General features: G+C 42.3%; 1 protein-coding gene across 1 annotated transcript in view; it reads left to right on the top strand.

Moving 5' to 3' along the window:
- Positions 1–19,999, top strand: part of LOC126531788 (uncharacterized) — an 82,340-nt gene that overhangs the window by 28,675 nt on the left and 33,666 nt on the right. Inside the window, exons 4-8 of the mRNA XM_055070587.1 lie at positions 13–38; positions 4,481–4,561; positions 7,966–8,045; positions 11,606–11,758; positions 12,531–12,663. Of these exons, the coding sequence (XP_054926562.1) occupies positions 13–38; positions 4,481–4,561; positions 7,966–8,045; positions 11,606–11,758; positions 12,531–12,663 (473 nt within the window). The remainder of the gene's footprint in view (positions 1–12; positions 39–4,480; positions 4,562–7,965; positions 8,046–11,605; positions 11,759–12,530; positions 12,664–19,999) is intronic.

Here is a 19,999-nt window from a genome sequence, read left to right as displayed (position 1 = left end):
ATTACATTTCAGATTATGACAAGATGGTCAGCGCACTGGTAAGTACTATATTATTATGTTGCCTATTCACATCCTGTAATTATCAAGTCATTAGTAATACCGTTTCTTCACAGTCTTGCATACTTCTAAATAAACGCAGTACACCTGTTTGAATGAAACCCGTTAAAAATGGTAAGCGGTGTTTCGTTTGTCAATGTTGAGCGCAAGCGAGTGACATGGAAATAAAATATCGCTGTCTTTCAAAACATCGGAATGTTCATATGATTTGAATACAAACGATGCCATAATTTCGATCTGCCACAATTCTTGCTTTTTTTTTTCACAAGGTACAATTGCGATCAAAAGTTTTGGGACCAAAGGTGCCGGGACTTTTTTTCTTTTGTCGCAGCCTAGCATTTCGGCTGAAATCAAGAGCGCACGCGTACGCGGGCGTGCTTGAGAAACACAATGTATTAAACAAATTCCAGGCCGCGGAGCGGCGCTTCAATATATTTTAATTTTTTGCTGGTGCCGGGGTCCCCAAACTTTTGATCGCGACAGTACATATGCATATGCGCTAATGCTTGCCCGAAATTCTGCTGAGCCGTAGTGTTCGAAATAACTCTACAGAATTTCAGTCCATATCCCGCGCTGCAGTGGCGTACCAGCTATTTCTCTCGCTCTCGCTCTCTCTCATTATATATATATATATATATATATATATATATATATATATATATATATATTAATTCTCACTGAGGCTGAACAATGCCTCAGTGAGCGTTATCTTTGTAGCTGACAGACTTAATTATCAGTCACACATAATGAACCACTACAATCCGGTGTTACAAGAACTTTTTGAAGCGAGTCGCTTAAGAGAGGCAAAATGGTCGCTAAGATTCCCGCTATGTTTTAGGGAATTTTAGTGAATTTCATTGAAATATAAATAACGTAGACGTTTTGGAGCACTATAAGTTAACCTGAGGTAAACCTAGACGTTTTAGTGTTTAATGTCCGTGCAGGTGACTGATAAACTGTGAATATACCAACAGAATCTACAGGGCCTTTTATTTATGTTTATATTTATATTTATATTTATATTTTTATTGATACTGCAATCCCCAATGGGATTTTTGGCAGAGCAGATTATAAAACAGAACTAACTACAAAATTTGCAAAAAAATGAACAAATACCAAGCTTCCGAACCTTAAATGCAGAAAATATTACCGCCGAAGCCAAGAAATACAAAGTTTTGTTTAGTATACTATTTGTTTCATTAGTCAAGACACACAGAGTTCATTTTACAAATGACTTGTGGGGCGCCTCAAGAACGCATAAAATAATTCGCATGAAAGATTATTTGCATCACAGAAAAATGGAAATGTTCATAATGTTTGTTCGGGAACTATCTATGGAATGGTGGCCAAAACTTCACTTGCCATTTTAGTGGTGGCGCTGCCGCCCATAGGTCGGGTGTCTGCTAAATTATCTGCGAAAGGGAGTATCTGCTAAATTATGCCGTTGTCTGGTGGCATATATCCGAATAACAGAGAGATTAATTTTGAAGTACCAGTGTTACAGTGCCCATAAATTAGCCTGTAAAATTAATACAGGAACAGAAACAGAAATTAGCCGGGAAAATTAATACGGGAACAGAGGTTCCTCTGGGACAAGGCAGGTGAATTAGCTTTGGCCAAAGGAGCTGTTATTGAAGGGCATCCAAAACTGTTATCTGTAAAGCGGACTTCATTTTTTCTTGTATTTTCTTTTTGTCAATATCACTTTTAGTCAAAGAGTCGCAGATTACTGAAGCATGGTATACTAGTGGTAAGACATCTTTATAGGCTAGCAACCCAAGAGCAGGGATTGATAATTGTAAAGCTCTTTGAAGAAAGAAGTTTTCGGTTTGTGTTAGCTGTAACGTGGTCAATGCGCTTTGACCAATGAAGGGTGTTATTTATTCAATGTCCTAAATATTTAAAGTTAGTTCTTTTTCATCAAGATTATTTGCACTTAACCTAAATTTTAAAGGTTTTCGTTTCAGAGAAATAGTAATAAAAATCTTTTCGAAATTGGTTTCCATTTGCCAGAATTGACATCATTCAATAATCTTGTGGAAGTCCTGATTCAGCTTTTCTCGGTCAGGAGAACTTATGATCTCTGAGCAACACAATCGTCAGTGCACAATAATATTCTAACTAAAATATATGTTAGCTTCTAATTAATGAATATGAGAAATAAAAGCGGCCCATCGCAAGCACGGATCTCTGTGATACGCCAGAGTCTACCGAAAGTCGTTCTGAAGAGTGGTCTTTGTAAACAGCATATTGCGGCCAGTTTATTAGGTAGGCTGACAACCAGGTTTTCAATAGTATGTTTCTAAGGACTTCATTTAGTTTATAAAGTAACTTTTTGTGGGGAACCTATATTCCAATGCTTTTTTGAAATCCATAAAAAGTTGCGTGAGTTTGGTTACCATTACTCTGAAATCATGAACGATTTCAGTTGGCTGAGTATATGTATAAAAACCTTTAACCAACCCGAGTTGACATCGTACTAATATATTTACATGACGGATGATGACAGTTTAGATCCTGTGTTTACTTCCAGATTGAAAGATTGCAAATGTAGCCCGATTCAAAGGAACACAAATAACCAAGATTTCTAGCCCGAAAAGGCACTTATCTACACTTTCCATAAATATTTCTGATTCTCGACATTCGTGGTAGGAGAACTAAATTCTTCACCCCATGTTGTTAACACGGCGATGACAATCACCCGAGCTTTATACAGGTCAAATACTGCGCTGCCGCCCTTGATTTACCTAAAAGCCGCCGTTACGTATTATTTGGTCGGAAAGCCGTGAGAAACGGAAGCGGTTTGTTGAGCTTCGCGTGAACGAGCTCAGCCGCTCCGAGACCTACGCCTTCCTATACCCTCGACCTGAACATAAAATTTATTCCAATTGATTTTGGAAGATAATTTACTACTACTTTTGCGAATGTACTACAATCGAGTGCATATAGTGATGCCTCAGAACCGGCAGCGTTTCTACTCATTTAAATTGGTTCTGTATAGATAATAAGACAACAGTTTTGTGAAGACAATATAAAGTCTGTGATTAACCACTGTGCTGTAAAGAACAATTTGCAGTGTGAAGACTGCCAATGTGCAGGCAGCCGTTGCTTCATCATGGTCCTGGAGCCTATGCATCATTCAGCGATTTCGGCCGCCCACATGTAGCTTTTGAATAATGAGGTCCGTTCAAGAGGACAATTTTTGAAGCGACTTTCCTAGCTTCTAAGTCGCTAAAATGTCGACAATTGTTTATTCAAGTTGCCAAAAAAGTTACCGGTCGCTAAATAGAAAAGTTTGTCGCTGAACAGACAAGAAAGTCGCTAAACCTAGAGACAAAATAGCTTAAATGGCAAAACTGATTACATACCGTTAAATTATAAAAAAAAAAGCTGATATTGTGTTTTCATAGATGGTAAGGTTAGACGACCCCAACAAACACGGGATGATGCAAGCAGCGGAAGATGACACTTGCTTTCGACCGCCCGACGACATGTCCTCCTCGGCAGTGCAGGAGTGCAAGGCGCGTCACACAGACGGCTCAGCTGGCCGAGCGCCATCTACAAGGCCCAAAAGACAATCCTTGCTGACAAAACATGGAATACGTTGCACAATAAAGGCATACTTGAGGGTGTGTTTTTCTGAAAGACAACTTGGCCTCCGTGGTTGTTTTGTTGGAATTTCCAGTGTGCAGCTGACAGTCACAGCTTTCGAAATTGGGGGCGGGAGGGGGAGGGACAAATGGCATACTTTGCACCCCCCCCCCTCCGTAGTAGATACGCCTATGTCCCGCTGTTCGGTTCGACACCGCAGCCGGCACGGTATTGCTGCTGCCGCGTCATCACTGTTTCGCCCTTCTCGCAGTCCGTTTGTTCGATGCAACTAACAACACTGTTAACGCATGCTACCGCAAAGAGTGTAAGAACTTTGCGCAGTATGCTTATTCTTGTCATCACGACATTGATCTGAATACGCGCAAGCTAACAAGGCTTGAAAATATCGCCGCGGAGCAATTGTTGATATGAAAATGTCGCATTTTCCTATTTAACTTGATTTTCTTGATTTCTTACTTCTAATTTTTGCCATCATTGGAAAGTAGTTTTATGGAGTTTTATGGTTGCTGCTGTTATATGTTGCATATATATATACGACATATAACAGCCGTTTAACGTGCTGCATAGTTAACAGCCGGTAGAGGGTCGGGGTAGATCGACAAGCTCCGTTTATCATAATTGCGTATGAGCAGGACGCCAAAGTCGGTACTCCCTGCAGTTCATATTATCCGGCAGGCGTCATTAATCATGCATATCGCGCTGCTGTACCCCCCACCCCCCTTGCCCGATCGTATTCTTAAGATTCTAGCAATTATCAACTAATATGTCCGCTATTCTTCATTTTCTTTTTCCTTTCTTGTCGTCGGTGTAGAATGCAGAAGGAAGTTCTAAGGAGCTTCCAAAGAAAGTCGAACGCTCCCTCAGACAAGCAGTGGAAGGCATGAAAGCAGAGGTCAGTATGCCCTCTGTGTACACTTTGACGACAGTTCAGAGGGCAATAAAGAACGTAACGCCTGAATATAGACAAAAAAGCAAGGTGACTTAACATGAAAGAAGGTAACTTAACAAATTATAGGCCCATTGCAATACTGTCATCGATAGCACATATTATGGAAAAGCACGTTGCACACATTATGCAATCATTCTGTGAAAAATGCTCTTTGAACAATGCTGCACAGCTTGGCTTTACAAAGAACAGAAATACAACACTTCTTGAATAATTTTATGATTGTGTTTACAATGCAATAGAAAATAACCATGTTGTGCTAATCCTATTTGTGGATTTAACGAAGGCATTTGTCACGATAGACCATACGTTACTACTCGAAAAATTAAGCTCGCTTGGTTTCTGTTGTCATTTCAAAAAGTTTTTGTCAGTAATTTTACAGACATGTAGTGTGTTATGCTTGTTAATACGTATGGAGATTTGAAGAATATTACTTTCTGTGTACCTCAAGGAAGTATACTCGGTGCAGTGCTTTTTAATGTTTATGTGTCTGATTTGGGTTTATTGAATATGAAGTCAAAAATCTTCCAATACGCTGACGATACAGTACTCGCAGTTGAAGCCACTGAATATTGTAGATGCATTCAAACATTTCAGACAGATACAGATAAAGTAGCTGACTGGTTCTCGCAACTTCTTTTAAACGTCACAAAACAAAACTGACATGTTTTAAATGACCCCAGAAAATAGTTGCTTTAACCAAACCGCTAAATCTAAATTCATCCCGTTGCTACCCATGTGATTGCAAAGCCATACAAATAGAGCGAACAGTTCAGTATCCCTGTATCCATTTTGATCAACCCCTCACTTGGAATGACCACATCGTTTACCCCTCTAGAAAGATTAGGGCCATTGTGGCCATGATTTATCACCTTCGAGGGAAATCTCCGCTTCACCTTAAAGGAGTAATCTATACACAGCATTAGTGGAACCTGTTTTAAGATATGGTGTTTCTGTATGTGACAACTGCTCAGAATATAAGCAAGCATTAAATGTTATACTGAAAAGAACCACGAACACTATATCTTACGGGACCAAACTACACTCGGCTGACATGAAAGAGAAATGCGATGGGTTAGGCATCTTTCAGATTTGTCAACTGTTTTATTTTGTTGTGTTGATGTGGCATTATTATTGAAATGAATATAGAACTCCTGTAAAAAAAGATGCCACACTGAAGAAAATAGAAGGTTGTGTTGAAACACGGATCTATACTAATTATGGTAAAAAGATGCGCAATTACAATGTACCAGCTATATTTAATAAAATTCCTGATGATTTATCTTGCAAATAACAATAGAAACATCATGACTGGTGCGTAAATGTATTGCCTTGTGCATAGCTTGACTTGTTCTGTACGGGTTATTTTGTGTTGTCAGTTTTATCGACGATGTTTTGTATATTTAGACAAGAAATGCATGTATATGAAGTTATTTCTTTAAAAAGATTCTCCACCTGCTGCCTGACCAGCCAAGAAGCAAAATAGGCCTAGGCAGGTCAGAATTTGGGTGTGTGTGTATGCTGTACTGACAAATAAACTTCGATTTGATTTGAAAACACCTGCATGGATATCTGGGCTGCCAGTGCGCGGAGGTGCGAGGGAATTACTTTCGGGAAATTCCGTCCATGTGTTCGCCGCCTAACGCGACGCGTTTTCCGATTGCAATAGCGTCGTTTACGCTGACATGTATGGTGCGCTATATGATGTCGACGCGATATGCTACCATTGGGTAAATTCGAGAGTTCCTCGTTACCAGCGAACTGCTCAGCCATGGAAGGCGTACTTCCTGCGCCAAATTTTTGAGTTGATCGCGAATACAGCCGCTTTGTTTAACGACGAGACAAGTGCGCCCTTTGAGGCTGTGTGTCGATCGTTGTCAGTGTTAGCACGTGTCGCAAGGCTTCGATATATTCGAAGCCTTGCCTTTACCGGAGCTGCGGCACTTGCCGAACAGAAGGGATGTCTTCTCTCGCGCATCTCGCAGATGAACTCTGCTGAGATAGCCGCCAAGGAGGCGCTCGTGCAGGACAAGGCCACCCCGCGCATCGGTGAGCCTGCGTCGTCGTGACATTTAGCTTGGCTGCTTCCATGTCGATTCGCATACTAGAGAGAGCACGTTTCGAGCACTTGGTGTCTTTATTCCAACCACTGCATAATTCGCCCTTGAAACCAACAATGTAACATCCAAATGGCAAATGTTAATTATCGCCGCAGACTACGCATGTCTAGTTTGGCCGCGAAGGTATACGCATATATTTACTGGGCAAACGTTCCCTTTTAACCTCTATATGATAACGCATGACCGCGTATGCTCGAAGATCCCCGAATTTGCGAATAATCAGCTTAGTTGTTCCTAATGCTCCCTCTTTCAATTTAATAAAACTTTCTTTATAACGTAGGTGCACTGTAATGACAGGAACTTTCTAATGTTGTGAATACAAGGATATGAAAATTGTTTGGTAATAATGATGACAAGGCTGTATATTATTCGCAAATTAATCGAAAACTATTCGATAGTTGATTCGTATTCTATTCACCCTATACATAAATATATACGAAACCTCCCGGCGACACCGACGCCAAAGGCGACAAAGATTCGCTTGCAATGTCCGTGTAATTGTTATTCGCACAATCCTAGATATTTGCGTTGTGCCAAAGTTATCAAACAAGCTGCCTGGTATCCGCACGTGGCTGTGCTTTCCGCGTGTTGATCTTGGCTTATCACAACCTTACAAGTTAACGCATAAAAAGCCTGTCGCATTGTAAGTTAATGCCAATAAACCTGGCGCAACTTTCCTACCGCCTTCATCAAAAACACGAAGGTGCGCCCCGTGGGGAGGTATGGTCTGCAGTGGACGCATCTCATTGGCTGTAATGAGTTCGAACGCGCTATCTTGTTATCTATGTGCTGTTATCTCATATAATGCCTGTAGGAGCAAATATTTTTTCGTGCCGATTATAGCTTCATGGTCACGATCACAGCACTATAGAGAGTTGTTCCAAGGTGCTCCATTTTTTTCATGGAGGCGGCACAACGGACGGTTGCGGTTCATTCGGGGAGCACGCGACGCGCGCGACATTTCTCTCTTCGCAGACGTGCAGCGGAGCCTCACGCAGACGGCCGAGCTTATCAAGGCGTCTCACGACCAGTACGAGCTGGATTTCCAACAGGTCAGCTCCCGTTTGGAGTGCCTATAATTTAGTTCTCTCAAAAGGGATACTTGTTTGGAACAAGGGCTCAATGCATCGGTAAACGCCCGTGGTGTCTCGTCTGGGCAACGCAACGTCACTGCAGCAGCTTTGTTGAGGCACGCGCCGTTCTTTCAATGCCGCGCGCACCTCTTTTCAGACATTACAGATGGCCAGTACCGCTCACATGCTGAACCACGACAAAAGTATCGTGAACCCGCAGTCTCTGAGAATTTACAGGTGCGTGTATTTCTGTTTTATGAGCATAGATTACACATATGGGGCGCAAATCTGCGCCGATCGAAAAGTAATGGAAACTAAATACGCGTCTTTTGCTGTTACTATCAGCGTCTCTTCCAAATAAGTAAAAGCCAACGTACAATTAAGATACGAAACGCTAAATAAATGATCACGCGTATGCATTTAGTGGAGGACCCCGGGATAGTTTTCGGCCACCTGACGTATCTACAGCGAAGCTGTTAATGCGACCAGAAGCGTTCAAAAACGTCATATGCCTATTTTACAGCTTTCTAAATAAACCCGACCACTCACGAAGGTTATACTTTAAAGAAATATTGCGAAAGTTAGTAACGATATTCAGGCAATTCTTTAAGTGTGCCTGTTAATTAGGGGTTAAATCACAATTGCTAAAGCCTCGTTTGCAGGCCGTATTAGAGGCGTTAATTTTATGTAACGCTTACAGCGGTTGCACGTTTCCCTGGAAATACCAAGAAAACTGCAGGGATTTCACACCCAAAGGAAATGGTGGCTATACTCTATGGGTTACAGGTATAAAAAGTTTTAAGGGTGAAGGTTAATTTTGTGTTTTCAAAATAATTACTGGTAGCTCGTCTGGTCCCAATCATTATGCGTGAGTCGTGCCGTGTAGTTGTTTTTTTCCTTCTCGGTGGACTATGTGAGGCACGCTGTCTATATTTTGTTGAAGTGGGAAGCACGTTGTGACAACGATAAATGTTAATTGGGCATGTTAACAACAGCTTTTGTAGAAAATTACTTATTCAAGCGTTCCCGAGTGTCATTTTGGCGTAATCCGCAATGTTTCCCTGTGTCCTAAAACAACTGTACAAGACACCAACTTCAAATTCGATGCCAATTGGGGGCATGTTAGGTGTAATGTGTGGCGCAAAGTTCACGTTCCTGGTCTAATAAGAAGTGTTGTAAAGAATAAGTGAACCCTCGTTTTTCCTTTCTGTTTTCATGCGTCGCATGCGAGGTTCTTAGTTGGTTTCCCCAGTGTCTTCGGTGAACTGTACAAGACACGCTCTTTACATTTGGCGAAAACAAGGGACACCAAATTGGCAATGTTTTAGGCAAAATTCAAAGTGTGTGGGTTAACTGCGGCCTTTGCAATAAATTACATATGCAAGTAGTCCGGAGCAATATATGAGGGCGTTTTACGAGCGCCGCAATGTTTAGCTCGCTGTCCTGGCACAATTACAATTTCCACGGAGATTAAATTTATTGAACATGGAGTTTACCGAAATATGTACGTGAATTTAAATGCGTGACGAGATAAAATGTATCTATAGCAACAAAAAAAAAACATTTTTAAAAGTATTCGAAAGTGTCACGTGACCGGATCGTTATAAGTGTGTTTGATGAACAACGCAGAATTTCTCCAACGGCCCTGGGAGAACTGTGAACGCAACCGAGATCGCATTTAGTGAGAAAGACGCGGATGTTCTGGGAGGCGGGCATTAGGGCCAATGTTCTGCGAAGTAAAATGTCTGTGAATGAATTGCTGCCTTTGTAAAATTTGACGAACAAGTGCTCAGAAGCGCTATATGCGGGCGTGGTTTCAATTAGATGGGCCTGCCATGTATGTGATATGCATGAGGTGATTTAATCACAAACAAGTGAAATTCTTATTGCAAGCTGTTCGGTAGAAACAACTTCGCAGGAAATTGGGTCGCAATTCTTCAAGGTCGCACAAGTTTGCTGTCTTTTTAACTAGCATCTAAAACTCAACTGACTCTCACATTTGCATTCCCTCTCCCCCCTCTTCTATTAGAATGCTAGCTCAGCGGCGATTTCATGTCTTTGCAACAGCGCACGAGGACAACGCCTACGCTCGCTTTCTGAATTGGTATCAATCGCATTCTTTAGCCACTCGCAGTGGGGTGACCCGCGTAGACGCGTAACGACTGCCGGTGTCAGGATTGGGGGCTCAATCCCATCGCTCGTAATCAGTTGTCAAAATTGGAGTGGGGCATGAATTAGAAAGTAGCTGGCCCATGCCATCGTCCAACTTATACACGCCGAGGACGTTCTTGAAGGGAAGGACTGCTTCTCACCGAGAACGAGGAATATGGGTTTATTTACAGTATCTACATAAGGACGTTGCAGTTCATCAGTCTAGCATGACTGCGAGAGAAAAGTGCACTGAGCAGCCGCACAACAGCGGTTTATAAACACTCGGTCCTCCCTCGATCCCAAGGTGAGGGAAACGTTCGACCAGTCATCGTAAAACGCGTTAAATTCTGCAGTTGCGACCTCTGAATCGATATGAAGTAAACTTGTTGCACTTCAGAGAGAAAGCTAAATTTTATCTACCGCTAAGTAACATATAATTCTGATTTGTCGACTTTTGGAAAAATGCCTCGACTTTGTAAACTTCAAGGAAAATAATAGAAGCGGGAAGTTTACAACTCCCTAATTATACTCAAAGATAGCATATTTTGCAGTTTATCAAATTGTGCTTGTAGAGTGCCTGACGCGAACAAACGTGGTACAACGCCTACATTGTTTATACGTAATTTATGGGAAAATAATGTTCACAAACTAACAACGTAAACAGTAAACAGTGGTGTAAACAGGGTGTAAACAGTAAATCGATTTTGTCCTCTGTATGCGCTATTACTCACTTAATTCTCGCTATTGTGATATCTATTCTTATCATGGAGTAACAAAGTTGAAAACTAGATGCTCCAGGTTTTGAAATTTTCTGACTTTCACCAAATTTTGTGAAAAGAAGTCTAAATAAAGGCACCTGTGCTAGACGACTTTAGCTTCCTCTTTTAAATGGAATGAACCTCACCAAAATTGGTTCGGTGTATGGCCCATGACTGGTCCGCTTCGCCGAATCCCGTTAGGTGCTTCCGAAACGCTACGCCAGAACTTAGCACCGCTAAATCTATCAGTATGCTCAGCATATACTCATATAGAATGTGACGATTGCGGTGCCTCGACAGCGACGCGCGCGTGTGTATTGCGGGCAACCTTGGACACTCTCATTTATCGAAGTGACGTTTTCATACCTCGCATCTCTTAACGTTGTGTGCACACCGGGACGCGTATACGCTCAACACTCCTCGAGTCGGATACTTTCAAATTGGGTAGAGTCATCCTGTAACGCTTTAAAGAAACGCACGACCGATGGTGGGACCGAACATCGGTGTTCCAGCACAGCAGCCCGGTGCTCCAGCCATAGTAGGCCGCGATCGCACGCATGTTTCACTCGTGCCAAAGTCGCTCTTTGAAACGTCTCACACGCGCGTCACGTGACAGTTTCTTGCTCCTCCTCTCGTGACAGCTGGCGCTTCCAGACGCTATGTTAGACTGCACTGCCTTCGGGATCGGCCCCTATTCCTTGTCAGGTGAACGTGGTACTTCCAAAGTGTTCAAGTCCGCCTATTATACGTTATCGCATTAATAAGGTTTCCCGGCACGGGCACCTACGGTACATTTTCCTTCGCGTAGCGTCTCGGTGTCAGGGGCTTTCTTGGCGTCGTGACTTAATTTGCAGGACGTCACAATGCAGCGCCTCTGTTCTCTCACAGGGCGGCTTTCCTGATGGTGTCCGTGGTGTCGGTAGCCATCATAGTGGCGGGTCTTATCTTCGGCTTCATCCTGGGCGTATCCAACTACCGCTCCTACATGAGGCCTACGCAGCGGAACACCGCGTGCAACATGGGAGGCATCGTGCTCATCTCGTGAGTGAAGTCGCGGCAAATTGTCGCAGAATGTCACAGGGCAGCGATTCAGTTGACCAGCTGGACCCTAAGCAGTACTGATATTTGATACAAGTAATGCAAAACTTCGGTACAATTGGTGTGTGAAAATGATGTAAGTTAATAGTTCAGAATCCCAGATAGGAACACTAATGAATCATGCAAGAAAAACAAAAATTGAAATTAAGTGTATCAGACATGCGCGTTTCTAAATATAATGAGTCGTGTTGCGTGAGAAAAATTACGTATGCTTTATTAACGCCCTTCCGTGTCCCCGTTGTTTATGTTATTACATTTTCGTGTGTAAGAAAATGTAGAAGATTTCTCCCTTCTCTGTGATTTTCTAACTGCATGCGTCGACCCACAACTGCCTACGTTATTTGTTTAGGACAATATATACGCATGCAATGCTCCTTCTTAGCTCTCGTGAGCTGTTTCAGAGTAAAAGTTGACATTGTAAGCAATCTCGGCGGGATCATGGCGAACTCAATATAATCTAACTTAACCCACACCCTAATAAAATACAGCGCGAATCTACACGAAATCAGCGTCAGTCCAATATCATCCAGGCCTTTAGCCGCACGAGACCAGCCTCAGTATGAGACTGAAATATTACTTTATGTTAATGGTTGCATATTATTATTAAGCATACAATGCTTATTAGTCCATAAGCATTCCATGCTTGCATTTACTTGAGCATGCACCGAGAGGCGGTCTCCGAGTAAACAAACGAAACTCGTGGAACTGCCTGCAGCAACGCAGGTCTCATGTGGGCCACGTGTGCCTTCATCCCGGTGCTGCTGACCTTCTGCTTCCCCCTGGCGGCTCTGCTTGAGGCGTACGTCTGCCAGCCGTACGACGAACGAGACGGATCCAGCATGGACGGGGTCAGTCTTGCTTTTGACGTCTGCTTAGGGCGGTGAAGCTTGTCCAACGACAAATTAAGCGCGCAGAGAGCGAGAAAAAGAAAAGCGCTTCCATTTCCCGCTGCACATTAAGGTTTTCCTTTCTTTTTTCCTGCCTGTTGTACGAAGGTGTCAATCTGGCTTCACTTTCAGGTAACCATCTCCACTCTAGAATTTGGTTTATTGAAAAGTTGTGCTGAAACCTTTGACGAGATTTTCATTGTAATCGAATAGCTCGAACTAACGAGCAAGCGAGGGTGAACGAAGATTGAGAGCGCGAGGGAGCGGGCAAGGGAGCGAGCGACAGAGACAGAGAGAGAGAAAGATAGATATTTTTTGTTGTTGTTGTTGAGTCCGATCACTGAACAATCACGAAAACAGCCGAAAGAGTAAATGAAAGCTATTCGCTTTAAACATTTCGTTGTCTAGCACCACCTCGAAACAGGTGAGATAGTATACACGTGCGTGTTCTAGATGGGTTCTAGATGGGTTCGCATTGCGTAATCGGGCTGCTTGGTAGTCGCCTTTATCGCGCACCTGAACTGATACGCTACCAGTACTTGAACCGTGCTGGTCTCAAAGTTATCAACTTAATATGTTGAGCTCAATCTCGCTGCACATCTATTGTTCGTAAAACGTCTGTCACCTAGCACGAACGCACGGGGTAGGACGGATGTGGGAAATGTCTATGTTATCCAAAGCTGCTACGGAGGTTGTGTAATTATTCTGGCGCAACCATGGATGCGCAATCATTTATGTCTAGATCCGAACAAAAAAAAAAGAAAAAAAACGATTGCTGCTGCAAAAAAAAAAAACTGTCTTGGAGGCACTCTTGACGCACGTTGCCACATACTCAGTGACTCGATCAAGTTTGTTCGATGGTCGGTTTCTAACCCTGTTGCCTCAACACAGCAGCTTGATGGGCTACCCGTTCTACCATGGGCTACCCAGTGACCAAGGTAGGCGGGAAAACATACATGACACTCGTAGGTGAAACATACAAACGTAGATAGCTACGTAGCCCTCGGAAAGTGTGTCAAGTACCTTTAGAATGCACACTTACGGAGCCCCTGGGTCGCGAGTACAATCCCGGCCGCGGAGGTCGCGTTCTGGTGGGGGCGGGATGCAAAAACACTCGCGTACTTAGACCTAGGTGCATGTTAAAGAACACCAGGCGCTCAAAATTAATCGGCAGTCCCTCACTACGGCGTGCCTCATAATCAGATCGGCGTTTCGGCACGTGAAATTCCAAAATCCAGTTATCAGTTTTCAACTAGGTCAATTATACACGTTACTGTAGTAACATGTATCACGGCCGCTCGATGCAAAGCATTTGTGCTTTTGGATCGAGCGGCCGTGCATGTATAATGTCGCGGCGATCCCGTGGTGACGGGTCCATTGCTTGCCTCAGCTGCCACTGTGTTTAGAACAGATGTGCGTGGCGCCCGGTGCGTCTAGGCAAACCCCTATTTCGGCAGGTATTACAGACGGTGACTCAGTGAACGACACGAAACTTTAGAAACAGCTTTAGAGGACGTGTAGGCCCTCTCGGAGCTCGTTACGCCTTGTCCAAATGGCGCGAGCAACGTATACTGTATAGTTGTACTAAAAGCAGCGCTGGAAATGTATTCCAATCTGTCCGCCTATCAATTACAGCCGGAATAGTGTGTGTTGCTCTTCGTTCTTTATCTGGTAAACACTTTGAGGCAGCGTTTTGTCACGTTACTGACTCGGTAAAGTTCCTCGGTGCGGTCACTACCAGATTGACTATTTCAGTCGCTCGCGGGCACAGTGCTCGTGGGTGTGCTTAGTTGTGATATATTCGTTCTTGCTGGCCTTGAAATGTAAATGTTTTTAACTTTGTAATAGTTTTTAGCAAGGACGCGTTGTCGCTAGTCACTCGCTTACTTCGTGGACCGTCATGAAACGTTCAGCCTCGAACATTCATGGGCTGTGGGTGTAGTGGCCGTCACCGTCGTGCTTCGGCGCATTAGTTCACGTGTGCGCCCATTCACTTGTTCTTCATACATTAGCGACAGCATGGGCGTAAGTGTGAGTTGGCGTAGATAGATCGCGGGCGAGAAGCTTGCCCTGTCGGGAAGCGGCGCCACTCTCGTCGTCACTGTGTCACGAGCGGTGCTCACTCTTGTCGATGTTCCGGGGTTGGAATGCTTTCCTTGGAAGTTAGCCATACAACGCCGCTGGATGAGGGAATTCATTAATTTTCGAAGAAAACCATGCATCGCGAAGGGCTGATAACACAAGCAGTCCTTATGTAGCAGCGGTCCCGGAACTCGGTCACACAGATTCGTTGTATATTTCTTCTTGTGCCAGTCACAATTTTTATTTATTTATTTATTTATTTATTTATTTATTTATTTATTTATTATAACCTCAAGGTACAGTTGCACATTGTAGAGGGGAGGCGGCAACGTTAGATGCGGAGGCAAAATAAGCATACCTGATATAGATACAAAATGCAAAAACTAAAACTCAACGAGAAGGTCAATATCAAACACGTCGAAGTCAATAATTAATAAAAGAAAAAAAGAGGAGAGAGAGAAGGTAAAAAGGAGAACAAGGAAAAAAAAGAAAGAAAGAGAGAATTGGATCGGTAGTGTTAGATAGTAGCTTATACATTGCAAACAACATGGCAAACATTGCATGAAAAATGATAGCAATGGTAAACAAACACGGCAAGCGTAAAATAGATACATGGTATAACTGAAAAATAAATAAATAAAAAATAATACATGGCCTAACATAAAAAAAGAAAGCATATACCATATAAAAATAAAATACAAGGCATAACTTAAAACATAAATATGGCATAGGAGCAGTTATTATGCAGAAGAATCTGTTAATCCTATAAAATGAGACTTTGAAATGTTGTTCTAAAGTTATCAGTGCCGGTTATGCTTGTAAGTGGTGTGGGTAGGTTATTCCAATTTTTACTCGTTTGTCGAAGAAATGAATATGAAAAGCCGACGGTGTTGCAGCGCGAAATGTTTACTTTTTGGCGGTGGTTAATGCGAGGTGAAATGTATGATGGCGGTTGAATATATACAGAACCTAAATATGAGCTATGATAGTAGATTTTATGGAAAAGGCATAGGCGAGATAGTTTTCTGCGGGCTGATAGTAGCGGAAGGTGTGGGAGAGCTTTCATGTTAGTGACACTCGCAATTATTTGGTAATTGTTTAGGATGAAATGGGCTGAGTGATCTTGTATTGCCTCTGGGGACTATGTGAAGGTGTCATGTCCAGGATCCCATAATGATGATGTGTACTCAAGCTGTGGACGAATGTAAGTTGTGGGCAATAATAGGTTTAGTGATGATGGTGCTAGGAAAAATTTCCGGGGAAAGTATCCTGGAGTACGAATGGCCTTAGAGGTTACGTGGTCAATGTGAGTTTTCCAGGATAGGTTGCTGGCAATGTGAACCCCCAAATATCGGTACGATGTTACACGTTCTAGTGAGATATTATTAAGGGTGTATGTGGGGCATATCGCATTAGTAAGGGCGATCCTCTTAGTCTTACACTTTTTAATGTTTAATTCCGTGTGCCACGCACGACACCACTCATTAATATTATCGAGATTCTCCTGAATTGCTAGAATATCTGAGGAATTAGTTATTTTACGATATAAGACAGTCATCCGCAAACAGACAAATGTTCGATGAAACGTGGGTGGGCAAGTAGTTAAACATGTATTAGGAATAATAAAGGACCGAGCATGGCACACAGCTTGAGCTAAAGGCGAGCTAGCGTCATTAGAGGTTACAAATTGAACGCGTGATGTGAAAAAAGGCGAGAATCCAATTAATTACGGCAGGGTCTATGTTTAGAACGTTTAATTTACGAAGAAGTAATGCATGGTTTACTTTGTCAAATGCCTTGGAAAAGTCCAGAAATATGCAGTCTTAAAAAACCAGAATCGAAATTGTCATGTAAGCAATAAGTGAAGAGGGTGAGTTAAGTGTAACAGGAGAAATTTTTACGAAAAGCATGCTGCACAGCTGTGAAGAAATTGTTATTTCCAAGAAAATTAACTAGATGCGTGCATATTATATGTTGATACCACTTGAATCGGAACCGATGGGATCCGTTAAGTTGTAGTTATTAGAATTTATCTCAGGCGTCGTATCAGGGATCTTAGGTGATGAGAATGACTGAATGAAACTATTGTTAAGCACAGTAGAACACAATAGAGCAGGTACTGGGTACCAAGAACTTGTCAGCAATGATATTCTAGTTTTATTGACATTTGCCCGTATAATTTCCCAAAAGCGCTTTGAATTAGTATATTATTTATTTATTTATTTATTTATTTATTTATTTATACTGTAAGCCTTGACAGGCTCTTACAGGAGTGGGAACAAAAAATAACAGAAAGTACAGATTGCTAACAAGACAAAAAGAAAAGAATGTTCCGAAAATAAGAAATGAAAGAAAAGAAAATCCTAAAACAGTACAGACTAACAGGAAAGGGTACACATTAGACACTGATTTCGGAATAAGAACTGCAAGTGGTATACACAGTAAAAGCATACACTAAAATGAACTGCGATCAGCATACAGATGAAAAACATACATTCCGTGAGCAGCGTTTTTTTGTTCTACAACGGTGCAACTTGCTGATCAAAAAAAATTTCAATCTTGACAGAAAATGCTATGACAGATTCTGAGGACATAATGTCACGTGGCAGTTTATTCCATAATTCTATGACTGACGGAAAGAAGGAATACTTGAATGTATTGCAGCGGGAGATAAATGGCCTGAAACTCTTCTCGTGGTTTGCTATGGCTGAGCGCTGGTATGGTGGTTTTAGGTACTCGTGTTTGCTTATATTAGCGCAGGCATGATAAAGAAGGTAGAGAAACATTAAGGCAGCAACGCGTCGGCGAATCGCCAAGGTTTGAATGTTTGCACTGTTGCGTAGTGCGGTTATGCTGACGTCACGTGAATGCTGCGAATACACAAACCGGAGAGCTTTATTTTGAATTCCCTCCAGTTGATTACGAAGGTAGATTTGGTGCGGATTCCAGATAATACTGCCGTATTCAAGGATTGGCCTTACAAGGGCCTTATAACTTGCTAGCCTAACTTTGGAAGGTGCCAGTGCAAGTTTCCTGCGAATGTATCCCAGCTGTCTATAGGCTTTTGTGCACGTCTGTTTAATGTGAACGTCCCATTTTAATGTGTTTGTGATGGTAACACGCAAGTATTTAACTGTGTCGGCTTCTGTTACATTTAATCCCATTATATGGTACGCAACTTTTAAGGGTACCTTTTTTCGAATTATATGCATGGATGAAGTTTTTGCTACGTTAATTTCCATTCCCCACTCTTTACACCATCTGGCAATGTTAGTTAAGGAGGAATTAAGTCGTATCTAGTCGTTAATCGTTCATACTGTGGTGTAGATTACGCAGTCATCCGCATATAGCTTTACTCTTATATCAGGTTCAACATGAGAATGAATGTCGTTAACAAATATTAGAAAAAGAATTGGACCCAGCACAGACCCTTGTGGAACACCGGAGTAGACATCTAACTCTTCAGATTCAGTGTCATTTATTTTAACGTACTGACTGCGGTTTGAGAGATAGGCGGTTATCCAGTGTATACTGTGTTAGTGTCCATCCCGATATTCTTAAGCCTGTGAATTAATTTTGAATGGGGCACCCTGTCAAATGCTTTGAAAAAGTCTATGAATATTGCGTCAGCTTGAAGTCTCGGGTTAATTACTGTAGCAAAGTCATGCGTTATTTCGAGGAGTTGAGTTACGGTAGAAAGACATTTATGAAATCCGTGTTGTTTGGGGTAAAGTAGATTGTTATCTTCTAAGTAGGTGGTAATTGCTTTGCTAATAATATGCTCCATCATTTTACAACAAGAATTAGTGAGTGAAATCGGCCTGTAAGGGTTTGCCAGTTACTTATTACCTCCTTTGTGAATCGGAAGGACCTTGGCACGGAGCCAGTCCATCGGCAGGGTGGCTGTTTGAAGCGATGCTACGAAAATTGCATGCATGAAAGGAGTTATGTGTTTTATTTTTTCTTTATTTACAATACCCCTAAAGGCTCTCGAAGGAGGGTATTACATAGGGGAAGCTACAAGAAAAAACACAAGTGTACATTCAGGTACAGCATAGATAAAAAGAAAATTATTTACAAGAGATTTTTACCGCTCAACAAGGCAGTGTAGTTATCATATTGACACGTGTAGTTAGCTTTATCGGGCGACCACGTTTCACCGCCTAACAAATGTTATCGGACAGCGTAGGACGCGCCTGCATGTAAAAGAAGTTTCTGGAATGTTATCGATGGTTCCATCCGCTGTCTGTGACCGAACCTTAACCTTGTGTAATCTGATTGCATGTGCGCGCAACGCGAATAATGTAGAACTTTGTGGAATGCACGCGGGTCCCAGTGGTTAATCTGGAACATTCGACGACTGATCTATAAAAGCCGACGCGCTTGACCCGCTGATCAGATTTTCGACGATCGCCGACCGTGTTCGCCGCTATCGTTGTGCTATAAGTGTAGCCTGTTTTTGTGGGCACAGGTTCGCCCAATAAAAGTTAGTTTTGTCTTTCACAGTATTGCTACTGTGTTCTTCAACGTCACCACCACGTGACAATATTGAACCAAGAAACAACGTACATAAAAACATCAAGAGCAAGCAACAACTCACAAAGCATAAAAAGTATCAGGGAAACACACTTAATAAGAAAACACAACATATTTAACAGCACGTTACAGTAGCGCAAATTATTTCCTTAAATTTGGCTATATCAGTTTCCATGGCTATGTATGAGGGTAAATCGTTCCAATCGATGATAGTGTGTGGTACGAAGGATTGAGCGAAAGTTGATGACCGACACAAAATGCGTTTCACTTTGTTAGGGTGATCGCGACGGGGAAAGATCATCGGCGGTGACTGAAAAAAATCATCACGAAGTGAGGAGTGGTGGAAAATTTTATGTAATAGTGATAAGCGAGAGTGTTTTCGACGAAGACTCAAGGATTGCAAATCGGCACCTTTCTTTAACGATGTAACGCTGGTGAATGTTGAATAATCTGAAAGAATAAATCGAACAGCACGATTCTGCAGGGCTTCAAGGTTAGAGGCTAGATATAGCTGATGGGGATCCCAAATTGCCGCAGCATATTCAATTTTCGGGCGAATGATTGTGATATATGCCTGTTTTCGTACGAGTGGTGGCGCTTGCTTGAGGGTTCGTTTAAGTATTCCAAGAGTACGGTTAGCAGCTGCCAGGGTAAAATTGATATGGTGATGCCACGTTAG

The sequence above is a fragment of the Dermacentor andersoni genome, chromosome 5 (assembly GCF_023375885.2).
Source record: "Dermacentor andersoni chromosome 5, qqDerAnde1_hic_scaffold, whole genome shotgun sequence".
Lineage (NCBI taxonomy): Eukaryota > Metazoa > Arthropoda > Arachnida > Ixodida > Ixodidae > Dermacentor > Dermacentor andersoni.
Note: the sequence above shows the minus strand (reverse complement) of the source record. Positions and strands in the feature narration are given on the sequence as shown.